Below are 16,137 nucleotides of genomic sequence, written 5' to 3'. Positions count from 1 at the left end.
ACTTTCTCACGGCCATCAAAACAACAGATAAGCACATATGATATTGAATGTTAATAAGTAGATGTATAAAAGCAGACCTTTATCGCATTACAACTATTTATTTGTCTTAAGCCCCTTTGCTTGCGTATAGACAGTTTTTTTAAGACTCTGAAATGCGAAATTAAAGTAACAAAGTTTATTTTGCATGCTTTTTCTGTGTAACGTGTAAAGACTTCAGAGGTTCTGTAATGTCCCATTAGGATTAAGTACAGTGAGATTTCCTCTGGCATTCTGGTCAGCTTCAATTGCTTCAAACAAAGATTTGAAATTTCCAGCACCAAACCCCTGAAAAAATCAAAACAGGAATGTTATTCATACTATAACTATTACACAATATTCAGAATAAATGTCAACATGTATACAGGAAGACTTCTAAAATGATTTTTTATCAATTAAACATAATATTAATTGATAAGTTTGGTGAATTACTTGCATGCAACCACTGACATAACTGTAATCTTACTTGATGGTTGTGTCTCTGGATGACCTCTAAAAATACAGTGGGCCTATCTTGTATGGGTTTCGTGAAGATCTGGAGCAGGTAGCCATTGTCGTCATAATCCACCAATATTTTAAGTTCCTGTACAAAATAATACCAAGTTATTGTTACAGAAATGTGCATTCATATGCCGGGTGCCAGATAAATCTTTGCTTATACAGTATATAAATATTTGCGTTTTTCTACTAACTAAAAAAATATTTCAAGATTTCATCCATCACCTCTACCTTCTAAATAGTATGCTTACCTCCAGTATGCTCATATCTTCTGAAATTTTGACCTTGGACTGCTTCAGCTTCTCTGTGAGCTGCTTGTAGTAAGTATCGGGCACAGTCATAAACTCCATGCCACGTTCCTTTAGGTTACGGATCTGAAGAGAAAACATCCTTGTCAAACTTGTACTATAAAATGCAAATCAATTTAAGAATCCATTTTAGACAAAACAACTATCATAACCCAAAAATGACTTGAAACAATCACTATAATTTTTTCTGGCACACCATGAATTCTAGTTGCAACCCTATGGTTTACTCACTGCTGTAATGATGTCAGAGGTGTTCATAGCGATATGTTGAACGCCTGGGCCACCATAGTACTCCACATATTCCTTAAAAAACAAGGTCAAACAGAAATGATAGATTGATAAAGTAATGCATTGAAAAATACATATTAGCACATGTCATAAAGGTAAATAATACGTACCTGGATCTGAGACTTGCGCTTTCCCATGGCCGGTTCATTGATTGGCATTTTAACGCTTTCTTCATAGTTGGCCACCACTATGGACCGCAGCGCACTGTATTCAGTCTGTAACTGCTTATCATCCACAGACCAGAATCTGTGAAACAGCAAGTTTCTCTGATACCTTTAAACAAACACAAACACATCAAGGTCAAAACATAATGTGTACAGCGACAATGATGTTTTAAAAGTTGATTAATTTTTTTGTATAGACTCTGTATAACATCTTCTGTGGTTCATGGATGAAAGTTAATATAGGGGTGGATTCCCGGTCAGAGTTTAGGTTAATCTTGGACTTGGCCTTAGTTATTTTACAACATTTAAGTAGTTTTTTCAAACAAACCTTAGAAAAAAAATGCTGGTGTGCATCTTGAAACAAATCAATGGCACTGATATATGTTGAGATATGTCAGTACAATGTGTTTTGAAATTAAGGCAGCTCAAACATGCATTTAAGTCTAGGACTAGTCTAATCCCTGACCGGGAAACTGACCCTAAATTAGTGTATTATCGTTAACTAAAACTATTTAAAAAATTGTCTTTTAATTAGAGCTGGGTATAGATGAATCTAGATAAAAGTATTTTAAAATAAAAGTATTTTTTTGCATAACATATGAGTTTGTGCTGTGTTTAATTATTATGTATATTTAAATACACACACATTCATGTATGTATTTAAGAAACATTTACATGTGTATATATATATATATATATATATATATATATATATATATATATATATATATATATATATATATATATATATATATATATATATATATATATATTCTATTCTATATATATTCTATTATATATTCTAAATTATATATAAATAAAAAATGATATTTAAATAAAACTTTTCTTAAATGTATATATATGTATGTGTGTGTGTTTAAATATACATAATATTTACAAACATCACAAACTTATATATTATGCAAAAAATTACTTTTATTTTGTATGAGATTAATCTAGATTAATCTATGCCCAGCCCTACTTTTAATTTAAATCAATTTAAATCAAATGAAATATAGGCTAAAATATCAGTTGAAAAACGTGAAGTAATTGAAAATAAACAATACTTCCTGAGCAATAAACTGAAATAAGTTAAACCCTTAAATGCATAAATGTTTTCCATTCACCATTATATATTTAGATCTTTAGCAACCTGAAATATCTAACACCCATTTGGAAACTTTCTTGGTATAAAACTGTCCTTATTCTCTATTAACAATTACAAAATGAAGATAGATGTATAAAATGAATCATATGCTGTTATATTTCGGCATTCTTCAAACAAATTCCAAAAATGATCCAACATTAAAATGATGCAATAATGACATTATGTGTCTCTAAAGATCCAAGGGATGCATTTAAGGGTTGAGGCATTACAATTATTAACTGGAAATAAATAAAAAAACATGAAATAAAATAAACACGAACCTAAAAAAGAATTAAAATAACTTGAGACTGGTAAACGGATGACTTGAATGATAATAAATTACATGCATTTTCATTGAGCAATTTGTTTTTTTGTCAGAGGAGCCACGTCTACTCTGTTTTAAATCAGTGTGCTTTTACCCACCCCTCATCACTCCCTTATCCTCCATGCCGTGTAACTGTCTCCAGATGCTGTCTTGGACACTTTTCAGGTCATTTTGCTGAGTCATAATTGCTAAGATGTTTTCTTGCCAAATATTTAGCCACTACTACTTATTACAATATAACCCATCTTTTCTGATCTTTCCTTTCTTTCTCTAATCCATCATTGTCATGGAGACAAACTACAGATCTGTGGGGAGTGGCTCCTGGTGTGAAAGGGAGTTTCCCCCAAAGACTTTAACTGCTCTGATGTTGTACCTCTTGTGACTGCTCTGTATGTTTCAAGATTAACAACCCTGGCACAGAGGACTCGTGCTATAAGCCCCTTAACATGTCTGTTATATAAAGAAAACAACAGATGTTCAACAAGCTTTGCGGGATATGATTTTACCATTCTACTATTGACACCATCTCATTGTCTGGCTGGTTTCCAACCACATGGTCAATGAAGTCGAGTTTGCCGCTCGGCCTGCAAAGAAACAATCGCATAGAGATGTCCAAAAGAAAAAACAAATAAATACACAAATACCCAGAATTCATTAGCTCTCATTCAAATAGCACTGAACTCTTACATTTTTGCCAGGGAAGGGTCACAGAACAAAGGAGGGTGGTATCCGGGGAGGAAGAGCCCATTATACCCTGCCCTCTCCACCAAAGTGTGAGTGGTATCACCATACTAAAAAAATAGAAGAAAGATTATGTAAAATATAAACATTTTTAATGCTTAAATAATAAAAAAAGTAGGATTGACACACTGTTTGCAGCACTGCCAGTTTCACTTTGCCAAACTTATCCTCCACAACACGGGGCTCCTGAACAATAATAGCACCCCTCTCTCTAGCTTTCTGCAGAAAATAAATGCACATAAGTAAAAAATTATGCTTAAAATATTGTTTTAGGAAGAAATGAAACATGTGAAAAACCATCAGTATTCACCTCCACCAGAAAGTCACAGTTCTCTACAGTAAAGGCTACATCTTTAACACCATCCCCATGCTTCACCAGGTGTTCACCCAACTCTGTCCATGAAACCCAGAGTACACATTGGTTTAAAGGGAATACAATACCATAATAGCTATAACAATACACATTCTTATTTTTTATTTATACACAATTTTACTGTACCTTTATTGCCAGGGTTCAATGCAGAGGAGAAGACATAAATAATCTACAAAAGTAATGGAGAAAAGAAAGAATCATGAAAAGCAATTAAGCTATTTTAATTGACTGGGTATTTAAAAAATGTAGGCTGTTTTAGGGATAATATAAGGAAATAAAAAGGATGGAGATCAATAATGACAAAATAGACCTGCTCACCTTGCCCTGTTTCACCACGTGAGACACCACATCCCGGCTGCCTGTCTCCAACCCACAATACGCCAAGGGTTCAAAACCCAGTTTAGTACAATAAAAGGATGCTGCCTTGGATCATAAAGAAGAAAAACATTGATGTAAATAACACTAGGGATGCCTATAGGTTTTTAGAGTGTGAGAATGGCGCCATCTACTGGTTGGCGTAGAGAGTTGCTTAAAAAAGTCTCAATATGGATTAAATTAGTGAGCGGAGAATGGTGGTCTGCGTGTTATATTACTCCCACCCCTTAAGAGAGCCAATAGCATCTCCCTATAGGTCACCTCCTCTTGGCATCGCTAAATCACAAATAAACAACTTTTACAAAATGATGCATAAAAAAGTCAAAAAATACCTGTTTGGCATTTCCAACCCAGAAAGTGATGTGGTCAAAGCAGACGAACCTGCCCTGCTCGTGCTGTAGACATAAAAACGATGACAACAGTAATTAAAGTTAGGCACTTATAGACATAACTAGTCAAGAATGATTTTATAAGGTACAATAATATTAAACCAGTTTACGGGTGGAAGCTAAATATTAGTGCATAATAGGAAAACAAAGAGAAAGTGTATTCTTGTAGACTCACAATATTTAAAATAATAGTAATAATAACGACCTCATACCTTTTCACCTTTGTCAGTGTAGCTTGTCTGGAGAAAAGTAAAAAAAAATATTTAGCTTGTTTAAATAATTTGACAATCGCAAAAAAAGACATAAATGCATTATGAGCTCGATAGGCATAATAATTAAAAAAATAATAATAATAAAGTAAACATAAGTTTGAAAAACATTATAATCATTTTATTGAAATATAGCTTTATCTTTTCCTACCCTCTTAATAAGAGTTAATTGTCTTAAAAGATGCAAATGCCATACCATCTTTACTTTTCGCAGCTTCTTGTCGGGACAGTCGCAAAAGTGAGAGGAGGTGAGTGCAGATGGTCCAGATGTGAATTTGTAGCGGTATGTTGGAGTCTCCGCCCACAGAATCACAGGAGAGGAGGAGAGCAACGCTAATGATGCTCATACTTTGTGTTATAACTGTCTGTAGGTTACATGTGATAACTGGTTATATATTAAAAATTAACCGTGACGTTTTGATATTTTGGGATAAACAATTTGGCTTTTTATTTACTGTTCAGCCATAGTTTGTTCAAGCATCGTTGCATTGGATCCTTGCTGATTTTAACCACATATGCTGCGGTTTCTTAAGTGTTTTTTACTTTGTTGTCGTAGTACAGCTGTTTGCCTATATGGTTAAAGAGGAGGCATTCGTTTCCTTCAATCCTATTGGTTAGTCGTTTGGTCCTACATCAATGGTCCTACAATTTGCAGGGTGACTTTGCAAAACTTAACGAGCTTGTTGTTTTTATGTCTTTTAGCAAAACATAATTTACGAAATAATAACACAGCATAACAGTTCATAATGGGCCATCAGCAAACATTAAATATAAAAACGTTACCCTCTCTGCAAAATCATTCATTGTTATTCATTTGAGTTAATTTAAACATTAATTCAATTTTAATATAAAACAAGAAATGAACATTGAATCCAAAGATCTGCATTGTCATACAAACAGCTATAATAAAAAATGTAGACTTCACATGATCACTCTCCTTACTAAAAAGTGCAACATCATCGTTAAAACACCACCATGTATAACCTCCCCAAACCCATTTTTAATAGCTTGCAAATGGTTTTAACTTTTTGAAGACTTAATCAAAATGATTTAAACGGATACTTTGAACTAAATATGTTATGAACTAAAAAACTCGGGTGTTACTTCTGCAATTTAACATTTATCTCAAGAACATTAAACGTGCATGTTTTGCTTTCCAGAAAAACATTATTAAAAGACAGAAAAGGAGCTCTGTTAAAAAAAAGATGATTGTAGCAAACCAGTTAAGTGTTGCAAGTGTAGTGTGAAACTCTAATGTACATGTTCTCAGAAATCCAAACCTACTGAGAGCAAGTATTAGGACTTGTACAGCAGGCTGACAGTACCTGAAATTTAAATGAGCGTATGTGTGCGTTTAGGGAAAAGGTGTTTATGCACATGTGACATATTTCCCAAGAGAACATTAAGCAACTGCGCAAGCCAAGCACTCATTGGCCCATTATAACTCAAGGGAAATACAACACTGTTAGTGTCACTTAGCTGCACACAACATTTGACATAAGTAGAGCAAAGAAGAACAGGTGAGAGAGAAAACAACAAAACATAGAGATATGAGAAGCAAAGACAAGTGAACGAAAGCGAAAAGTCAAGCATCATGAATGAGCAGTCGATGGAGAACCAAGCCATTCTCCAGAAGTGGTTGCTAAAGAGCAGAAGCAAAGATGACAGTGAAAAAGTAGAAATAAGCATGCAGGACGAAGCTGGAGAACATGATTGTACAACCGTTTCACCACGGGATGCATTGGAGGAGAACATTGAAGAATCAATGCCTGTCGGTGGAGATAAAGAAAAGCAGGCTAGAGTCCAGTCAGTCTTTTCTATGGTAAGGAGTCAGATCAGGACGCAAGCCGCACTGGATGGTCAACGTATGGGTATACTGGATGTTATAAACCAAGTCAAGGAACAGGAGAGGAGCAAGAGGGAGAAGGAAGGACTCACGCCCATCGTTAAGATTAGCTCATTTGAGGAGGATGAAGTGGACCAGGGCACCCAGAGAGAAACTGTTGAAGAGGGAAAATTTGAGGAGAATGATAGTGAGGGAAGAGGGAAGGAGGTATGTGTAGCTTTATTGGAGGAGGTTCTGTTGAGTTTAGAGTCACTAAAAAATGATTTGCGTGAAGGCCTGGCGCAGCTTCGCCGTGAGACACAAAGCTATACGGAGAGAGAACTTTGCGGCCTGGAGACTCGCCTGACCAATTTACTGAGAATGCAAACTCCCTCTGCACTTCCCATGGAGACCAAGAAACAAAGACCTCCCAGTATGCCTCCCTTGGGAACGTCTAGGAGACGAATGCTCAACCGCACAATGACCACTATCACTCCTAAAACATGCCTACCTCTATCCCTGGGGCCTCGCTCCAATTCAGAGCCAATGGGGGTTTTTGGCACTGAGACTGCCACCAGCAACGGCACTCGGTTGCGGAGAAGAGGTGAGATGTTAAATCAGCCTTCTCCTGGGCCACTGCCTCCTGCTCAACCTCCAGCACAGACGAGCAAGAAGACTTTGCGAAGCAGGACTCGCATCGGTAAGCCGACAAGCTAGGCAGGTTTGCAGTCCAAAGGTCAGGAAACAGCCAACAGTGAAAGCATCAGCATCATTGCTGTCATGGTGAGAACATGCAAAGGACACACTGGTGCTCTAAAGACAAGTTTATATTAATGTCACTTAAGGAGCAGTCATTTTCTGTGTTGTTTACATTTTATGAAAACTCAGTTTTGTGAAAATACTCTTGTGAAGAGTCTAAGAGGATAAATAATATGTAAACAGTTAACTAAAGACTTTTTAATATTACAACTAAACTGTTTTCTGGTTCAAATTTTTTCAAGATCCTGGCAACAGCTTTAATTTTATTTTATACATAATGTATAAGATTTCTTGTTATTTTTATTTCACTCCTAATATCAGCAATGTTTATCACAGTTTACCACGGTTAAATATACTGCATCATACCTGGAATTATTACAGCTCAAGCTACATCTGGCTGTAAAAATTGAATGTCAAGCCAGATTTTATGTTGTATAGTGCAGTTATTATTTTGCTACATTATTTTACCACAAAAAGCAGAAATTTATTTTTGAAGAAATATTAACAAAAAAATCTAAAAAGGCCCGCTTCTTTGATTGATACCACTGGAGCAACACTACTGGTTAAAAATAATGATGAAAATGCAACCAATAAGAGCACATAGATGGATACCCAGCTTCCCATGTGTGAGATCTCTAGAAATTATACCCGATAAAATGTCATGGAATGATTTTAAGAATGCAAAAATATATTTGAATACATTGATTATTTAAATATTTCATTATTATAATATTATTCTAAAAATGGAAAATGGAAATGGAATAAAGAATGAGTAAGTGTTTCTAAACTTTTTTTTTTTTTAAAGAAAATTAAAACAAAAAAGTAAATAGTAGTCTAGTTTTTTTGGTTTCTCTCTTTACCCTTACTGATTTGACTATATAAACTTAAAAAATAAAAAATAATATATGCAATAAATATGCAAGAAAAAATTTAACAGCCTGGTAGTACAGTAAGAATTAGCTGTAGGAAAACATAGATTTGATATAGTGTACAGCTAAAGACATGAACAACTTTACTGCAGTCACATGGACAGGAAGCCAAGTTTATAGCTAAAGTAAACATTTGGAAAACTCAGGCATTTTACGTATTAAATGCACCTAATCATGCAGTTTATGATTATTATTTTTTTTCTAAATATTACATAATTCAACGGATCTTCCAGAATGCAATCTATTTTGAAATTACTGATTGATTAGTAAAACTGTTTTACTTATAATACATTTTATTAAAATTGTATCGATAATATACTCTTATAAAAATGTAATTTCATTTATCTTCTTTTAATTTGTCATTTATTTTGTGCATGTCATTACAGACTTGTTATTATGTATGTACTTTATATATATAAATAATAAAGAAATGATTTATTTATATTGTACTTGACTGCACTGTGATCGTCTCTAAATCTCCTCAATTGTTATTTTATTATCATTGTTTTAATAATTCAGAAAACTATCTTCACCTCTGGGTTGATCACAGCATTGTTTTGCATGTGATCTTAGCGTCACCTGCTGGTAAAAACAATGTAATATTCGGGACTCACAAACAGTAGAGTTCATTTCAAGCGCTCAATAAAACTAAAACAACTTTCAAGGAAAGAAAATAATATTTGTATCATTCTTTATAAATAACATAAAAAGATCTTATACGATTCAAAATAAGAGTAATGAAAACATGTCTTTAAGACCTTCAAAAACGCTCCATCAGCTGCATGTCTGCGCAGGTTTGAATTGCGCACGCGCAGCACGAGCGTCCCCGTTTGATGACAGCTGTGCGCTCTTGACTGTTGCTAAAGGGAGGAGAAAATTCCACGACGGAGTGTTTTTATATCTCTTTCATTATCAGTCAGGACTTTTGGAGGACTAAATCGAGACATTGGCTATAAATCCAACCTGTACCGTCTCGACTGAATTACCGTCAGATTAGTCGGTAAGTGTGTTTCTATCGTGCTGGTAAACGTGACACTTTAGCGAATGGAGCGCTATGTTAGCTGGCTCGCTGCTGGCCTGCTTGACTCGCTCATGTTGTCACCTTTTGTTTTACCCCGGTTTGCAGCCAAATATAACACTCATAGAAATATTTCAGTCTTATTATATTGTCATCAGACCACAGAACCTTACAAAGCGTGAAATTTCATTTAGCCTTTCAGTAATAAAGCTTCGCTGTTGCTCGTTTCAATTCTGAGGTAAATGCCGCTCTTGCGCACGGACGCTTCAGCTTTTGTTGTTGTCATGCACGACTCTTTGACAGCGATGCTAACTTCATTGTGTTATGTATCGATTACAAACCAAACTAAAGGTGTTTAATTTTTCTGCCAAATGCAATGTTTGTGTGATCGAGTAGTCGGCAAAACCCAGTGGTTTGCATGTATTTGCACAGCCTTATTTGTTTCTGAATCTGTTGTCCCTCACATTTTAGGTCTTACTCTTTCCCTCTGTTTGTCTTTTCGTTTAACATAAATGGATTTCACTTAAAGGTCCCCTATTGTGACCCAGTTTACAAGATGTAAAATAAGTCTTCGGTGTCCCCAGAGTGTGTAAGTAAGGTTTATGCTCAAAACACCCAATAGATAATTAATTTTAGCATGTTACATTTTTTTTAGGCGTGAGCATACATGCGCCATTTTTGTGTGTGTCCCTTTAAATGCAGATGAGCTGTTGCTTGCTGCTGACTTTCCAGAGAAGGGCAGAGTTTCAAGAATGTGCTGCATCAAACGGCAGTAAACAAAGGTAGTCTAGCAGACCTATGGCGCTTTTCCATTGCATATTACCCCACGGTTTAGTTTAGTTTGGGTCGGGTCAGCTCACCTCACTTTGGCTTTGTTAGCTTTTCCATGGAGTTTGGTATCACTTCGCAGTGGGAGGGATTATAGGCGTGTCGTTATATTTGCGCTGCATACTGCTGTGACATCATACAAGTGAGAGCGTCGCTGTACATTCCCATACATTTATTTCTCAGTCAGCCACAAAATTAAAATTGGCCACCACACATAGATGTTTGCACATCGCGTTTATCACTACCTCTGTCTCTCATGACAGTTTCCGTTCAAACACCGCGGCGTCAGTCGATGGCGCTCCGCTGAGCCTCACTGAAGTTGCATTTAAGCATATAATGCTGACGTGCTCGTCGCAAATGTTCTGCCACAAACTGCAAGTTTGGAAAAAAACTGTTATGATGTTCCTGATTCTCAACCTGTGGATGTTTTTCATCGCTAAAAAAGAGTTTGGGAACTTATAGCAGAGCACAGATGACAACATGTTTGCTCGAGACAGCGCAAGCTTGCACAGGTAAAGCTAATCAACATTATAGCGATGACGCTGTAGTGATGATTTTCTCAGACCAATCAGTGATCTACTGTGTTTTCGCATCACATTTGATATCAGCTCGGGTCGCTTGGAACCCCAACCAAGGTGGTACGAAAAAGTATCGGGTACTATGTACTGCACCCAATGGAAAAGCTCCCAAAAGTAAGCTGACCTGACCCAAACCAAACCAAACCGTGGGGTACTATGCAATGGAAAAGCGCCACTAGAGACAGACCTTCATACTGAATGTGTGGGAACCATGGGCACTGTGAATGGCCAAGGACCGCCTAAGAGGCCATACGTAAAGCAACCAATCCCATTGTGAAGTGTCTTGTTTAGGGGGATGGAGATGTGCAACCATCATTTACGAACATCTCTTAAGTTTATAAGAACAACATAAAAACTTTCTAAAACTTGAAGGAAAGAGGAGGGGTGTGTTTGGCCTAGAAACACTTTGTCACACATACAACTGCTTTTTGAACCTTTGCCAATGTTTAACATGTGAAATCCAACACTTTAACTGTGTTAATAAGTCAGAATGCATAAAAAAAAACATTAGACCTGCCATTTAATCTGCTGTAGTGTTTTCAAATAAGTGTATCAGACGTGTAGTCAATGGTCCGTGGGACGATAATTGTGATGTTTATTTTCATCAAGGTTGTCTGAGGAACAAACTGTATACAAGCTTTACAGGCTTTTGAAAAGATGTGAAAGCGTTGGTTTCTGGTCTTTGTTTTCTTGTTTGTTCTAAACTGTTTGCAGTGGTGGAACCGCTACTTTTCTTTATCTATCCTGAATTTGTTAACTCCTTAAAATTCCAGTGTACCGTGGCATTATTTGACAGAAATAAACATCAAATACATCAACTCAAAAAAAACAAAAAGCTAAACATGTCACATATCGTTGGAAAGTTGAAATTCTTGTAATTCGAATGATGTAAATTTTTTTAAGATACAATCAACACAGCAGTTACAATTTGTTTCCTTTTTAGGTATTTTTAGCCTTTTTCCAGAATGCTAAGAGTTAATGATCCTGTAAATAAAATTTCAAAGCTGTGCGGACGTATGGGCCAGCGCAGGGCAGACGCTGGAAGTAGTATACTGTACCTATTTTGTCTGCTGTGTCCCGGGCTGACAAATGTGGCGGGTGGGGGCACAAAGCCGCAGCAGCAGCAGAGAACCCTCCGTAAACTGCGTACACTCTCGTCTTGAATGCTGACGCGACTAAATGGCGGTGCTACCGGAAGCTAGTTATTTTTGTTTATAAAGTTTTGAATATGTATATTTTTGTGACAACACCGCACAGATTACCTTCAGAAGACCTTTTTTTATCATCCTGGAGCCGTTTGGACTTCTTTTGGGAATGATAAATGCACTTTTTTTGGACTTGGAGGTGGTGGACCCTGTAACTTTACTGTTAACGACTAAAAGATCTAAAACATTTTCTAAAATATCTGAAAATGTGTACGTCTGAAAAATGATGGCCATATGTGTCTTGGACAGCTTCGGGGTGAGTAAGTCATGGGTTTAATAAAAGTGTCGGACGAACTATCCCTTTAATGAAACTACGTAAAAAAACTAGCATTTGAAAATTAATTATAGTGGGTTTTAAAAGTAACCTAATCCAAAATTTGGCAAATTCCGTAACATTCCCTGTTGTACAGTAAATTCCATATTTATGCTTTTGATTTAGTGATTCTATCTGTGTTTTCTGCATTGTGGAAATCATAGGGGCCTACATAGGTCATCTGTGGCCTTTTAGTAGCAGGTGGTGTTTTGTGACTTTTTTTATTTGATGCAGCAATTCCAATAGTGGTCCACATAACCTACTTTCACTCTAGTGCCGTGAAACTTAAAGAAGGAAGTTTCATGATGCCAATTAACTCATAACTCTGCCAAACGTCCTGTTTTTGTTGGAGTGCTATGTACTGACACACCATTCCTGCTCTATTGGATGGTTTTGCATTTTTAACTGTGAGGCAGAGAAGGCGAGGTACAGTTTTGTGCAATGTGAATGAGGCAGTGCACGAACTGTGGACTAGATATGCGGTGAGGTGATGCTGAGGTCATGTAGGAAGTGTTTTCTGCAGGGTCAGGAGTTAGGAAGTGTGAAACTCCAGATGAGAGAGTGAGAGAGGTCTGTACGATTACCCGAGTGTCAGAGGAGCTCTTAGCATGTTTTCCTGTCACTTTGCTGATGCCATTTAGTAAAACGCATCTACATTTGCTTGTAAATATGTAGTGTGATTCATGGGTTTTAGTTAGTATTGGGTGATATGTCCCATTCTGAGATTGTCCTATTGTCAGCCTGCAAGATCGCTGATAAAATATAGTATTGGGGTGTGGGACAATAGTTTCTTTATTTTTTACTTATTTATGACAAGTCACTTGATTGGTGGACAAAAAAAGAAGCTGACTTACTCTAAGGGCAACACTGCCATAACAACAACCTTTTTAAAACTGATGCCATTAATCCGAGTCCAGGCGCTTTAAAATTTTCTGCGTGCCAGGAAGCGGAAACAACACACTTGCCGGGATGAAATTGAGTTTGACACCCCTGCTTTACACAGCCTCTAAGTTTGCTTTGGTTGTAGGGCTGGATGATTTAATCTAAAATCAAAACCTCAGTTAATTTAACATTTGACATCAATTACGATTAATAAACAATTATTATTATTATTTCTTGCCTCAGTTAACTGGCAAGGTCTGAAAATGTAAGGAGTGCAAGCAGAAATTTTAGGGCACACCTTAAATCAGCCTGCAATTTAGGACTGTGTATCGATTCAGATGTTCCTGATCGATTCGATTTACAAGCTATAGATTCAATTTTGATTCTTGATACGGTTTTTGACTCCGGGTCGGTTTTTATGCTCGATTCAACTAAATGAACATAGATTTAATACTATATTTATAAAAAAGAACAGTGAACAGAAGTTTACAAGTGGGTAATTAATAAAAAGAAATTAAAAGCCACAACACTATCGTTGTCGTTTTGCTTGCGAAATCTAAAATGCTTCCATACCTCTGACTTTTTATGTGAAGGTGACATCCATTAAAAACTTGATAAAATAAGGTCGGATAGAGTTTCTGATTTTTGGTTTCGATTACTTTTCAATTAAACGTCCAACCCTATTTGGTTGGCTTTCTCTATGCTTAATCACTTACAAAACTGTCAACAACTTCTCTATTTACGGCATGAGAAAGCCAGATGACAGTTTCTGGGAGCGATCCAGAATCATAATTCTCTAGAGACTGAGCTCATCTGCATGTTCTTTTCTTCAGCTTTGTCAAATAAAGACCAAATCAATTTTTCTTGAAATTTTGTTTGGCCATTTGTTCCCTGGCAGTTGTGCTATTTTTGACTCAGTGCAGAGGCAGATAGTTTTATATAATATTGCCTCATAATACTGTAACTCTCATACCATCCCATTTTTCAGTCGAACACATACAAATAACTTTTTATTAAAAGGCCATCATGTCATCTTATTTGGGAGTCATATTGTCACCATGCCATTTTATTGGGGAATCCATCATTAAAAGGATAGTTCACCCGAAAATGAAAATACAGTCATCATTTACTCACCCTCATGTTGTTCTAAACCTGTATGAGTTTCTTTATTCAGTTGAAACCAAAGAAGATAGGCCTATTTTGATAAATGATAGTAAGAAATTATAGTAAGAAATCGCATCATATCATTTTTCTCAAATACATGTTGTCCACAATTATTTAATACTCTTTGCTACCTCCATTTTTTGTTGATTTTGATTTGAACCAATGTCTTGATAAAAAGATTTAACCATGACCCATTATAAGATTTCTAGCAGAGCAAGTCAGGTTTTGACTTTTCTGTCTGTTGATATTTGATATAAATACATGACGCTATATATCTGAATAAGATATCCAAACCTCCAGAAAATTAGATTCAAAACAATGAAGGTCCGGTGGTATATTTACCTGTAGACATGGATAACTTTTAAAATCCCTGTGTGTACCAAAGCCATCTTGTGTTCTTGCTACTAAAAAAAACTAGTGATGCACCGATGTGTCGGCCGCCGATATTATCGGCCGATTTTTGATGAATTTGAAACCATCGGCATATCGGCAATAGCACGAGAAAGGCCGATACCGATTGTTTATTAATTAACTGCATAAAGAAATCCATTATATGTAAAAAATGAGTTAATGTTGTTAATAAAATAAATGCTGAATAGCAAAAACCACCTTTGAAGGTTGTCATGCTGTCTTATTATATTTGTTTTAGCTTAATTTGTGCCTCTCTTATTATGTTGGTCAGTTGAATGTTAATTAGATCCAATCCATGTTCAGTAAAAATAATTTGATGCAGAAATAAACTAGTTTATAGACCAAGACCAACTGTATCGTATTGTATACAAGTGTTTAATATCGGTATCGGCCAGAAGTTGTCTGTTTAAATCGGTATCGGCCCAAAAAATCCTATCGGTGCATCCCTAAAAAAACTATTTTTTGTTTCATGTAGCTGGAGAACCCAGTCCTGTTTAAAGTTTCACCATAGCAAATGGTTATGCTGGAGTTTGTTTTTGCATGAAAACAAGGAGGATTTCTTAAACTGTGTCCCAAACAACTTGTGGTGATGGAGATACTGTTTTCCTTTATTTATTTATTTAAAAGCTTTCTGACCTTTATAGAGTCTTTGGCCACTTAAATTATTCTCCTTGCTAAGCATTAAGACAATATAGACACACGTCCTTTTTCAGGCAGATTTGCAATATCTTCAGCCGATTAAAACGTTGTCATTATTGCCTTAATTGTGGAAATACTATTTCCTTAAAGCCACTTTCTGTTTTCAGCTCAACAATCTTTTGCTGCACATCAGAACTATGGTCTTTGGTTTTACCCATTGTTATGAATGAAGAAGGGGATTTGGGCTTTTTGTTACTTCATATTAATTCTCTGTGAAACTGGAAGTTATGACTGGACAACATCATGTCTCCGTTCACCTTGGTGTGCTAAGAAAATGTTAATATCAATGGGAATATACTTCAGAGATATTTTACTCATAAAAATGTCTGGGGGGGGCAATAATTGTCCATTCTGTATTAGAGAAAAACATTTATTTCAGTACGTAATTTCCCCACACTTTCAATTAAAGCTCAAAATGAGAAAAATTGTAGATTTATTTTCACAGCTTTCTTTGCTCATATTTACCAAGGGGGATAATATTTTTGTCCAGAACTGTATGTCTTTCATAATATACATGAATCAAATTAAACAATTTGTGATATGTTAAGTAAACTGTTTTTATTTTAAGCTTATTTAGCAGTACATTGCATATTATCCATGGAAACATGGATAA

General features: G+C 35.9%; 2 protein-coding genes across 7 annotated transcripts in view; one reads left to right on the top strand and one right to left on the bottom strand.

Annotated features, from left to right (window-relative positions):
• Positions 1-78: 78 nt before the first annotated feature.
• hpdb (4-hydroxyphenylpyruvate dioxygenase b) lies at positions 79-5,239 on the bottom strand. The gene is made up of 14 exons (XM_065272064.2): positions 5,110-5,239; positions 4,857-4,883; positions 4,588-4,650; positions 4,199-4,303; positions 4,007-4,049; positions 3,818-3,900; positions 3,637-3,726; positions 3,454-3,557; positions 3,273-3,350; positions 1,241-1,403; positions 1,074-1,145; positions 786-908; positions 503-619; positions 79-324 (listed from the first exon to the last, which is right to left on the bottom strand). Exons 1-14 carry the CDS (start codon positions 5,110-5,112, stop codon positions 214-216), a joined length of 1,182 nt encoding a protein of 393 aa, XP_065128136.2. The 5' UTR covers positions 5,113-5,239; the 3' UTR covers positions 79-213.
• Positions 5,240-9,257: 4,018 nt separating this feature from the next.
• gapvd1 (GTPase activating protein and VPS9 domains 1) overlaps positions 9,258-16,137 on the top strand; it is a 39,405-nt gene continuing 32,525 nt past the window's right edge. For all 6 annotated transcript variants that reach the window (XM_065247303.1, XM_065247302.1, XM_065247301.1 and 3 more), the window contains exon 1: positions 9,258-9,426. The gene's annotated coding sequence lies outside the window, so the exon portion shown is untranslated. The remainder of the gene's footprint in view (positions 9,427-16,137) is intronic.

This window comes from Paramisgurnus dabryanus, chromosome 11, assembly GCF_030506205.2.
Source record: "Paramisgurnus dabryanus chromosome 11, PD_genome_1.1, whole genome shotgun sequence".
NCBI classification, from domain to species: Eukaryota; Metazoa; Chordata; class Actinopteri; order Cypriniformes; family Cobitidae; genus Paramisgurnus; species Paramisgurnus dabryanus.
Note: the sequence above shows the minus strand (reverse complement) of the source record. Positions and strands in the feature narration are given on the sequence as shown.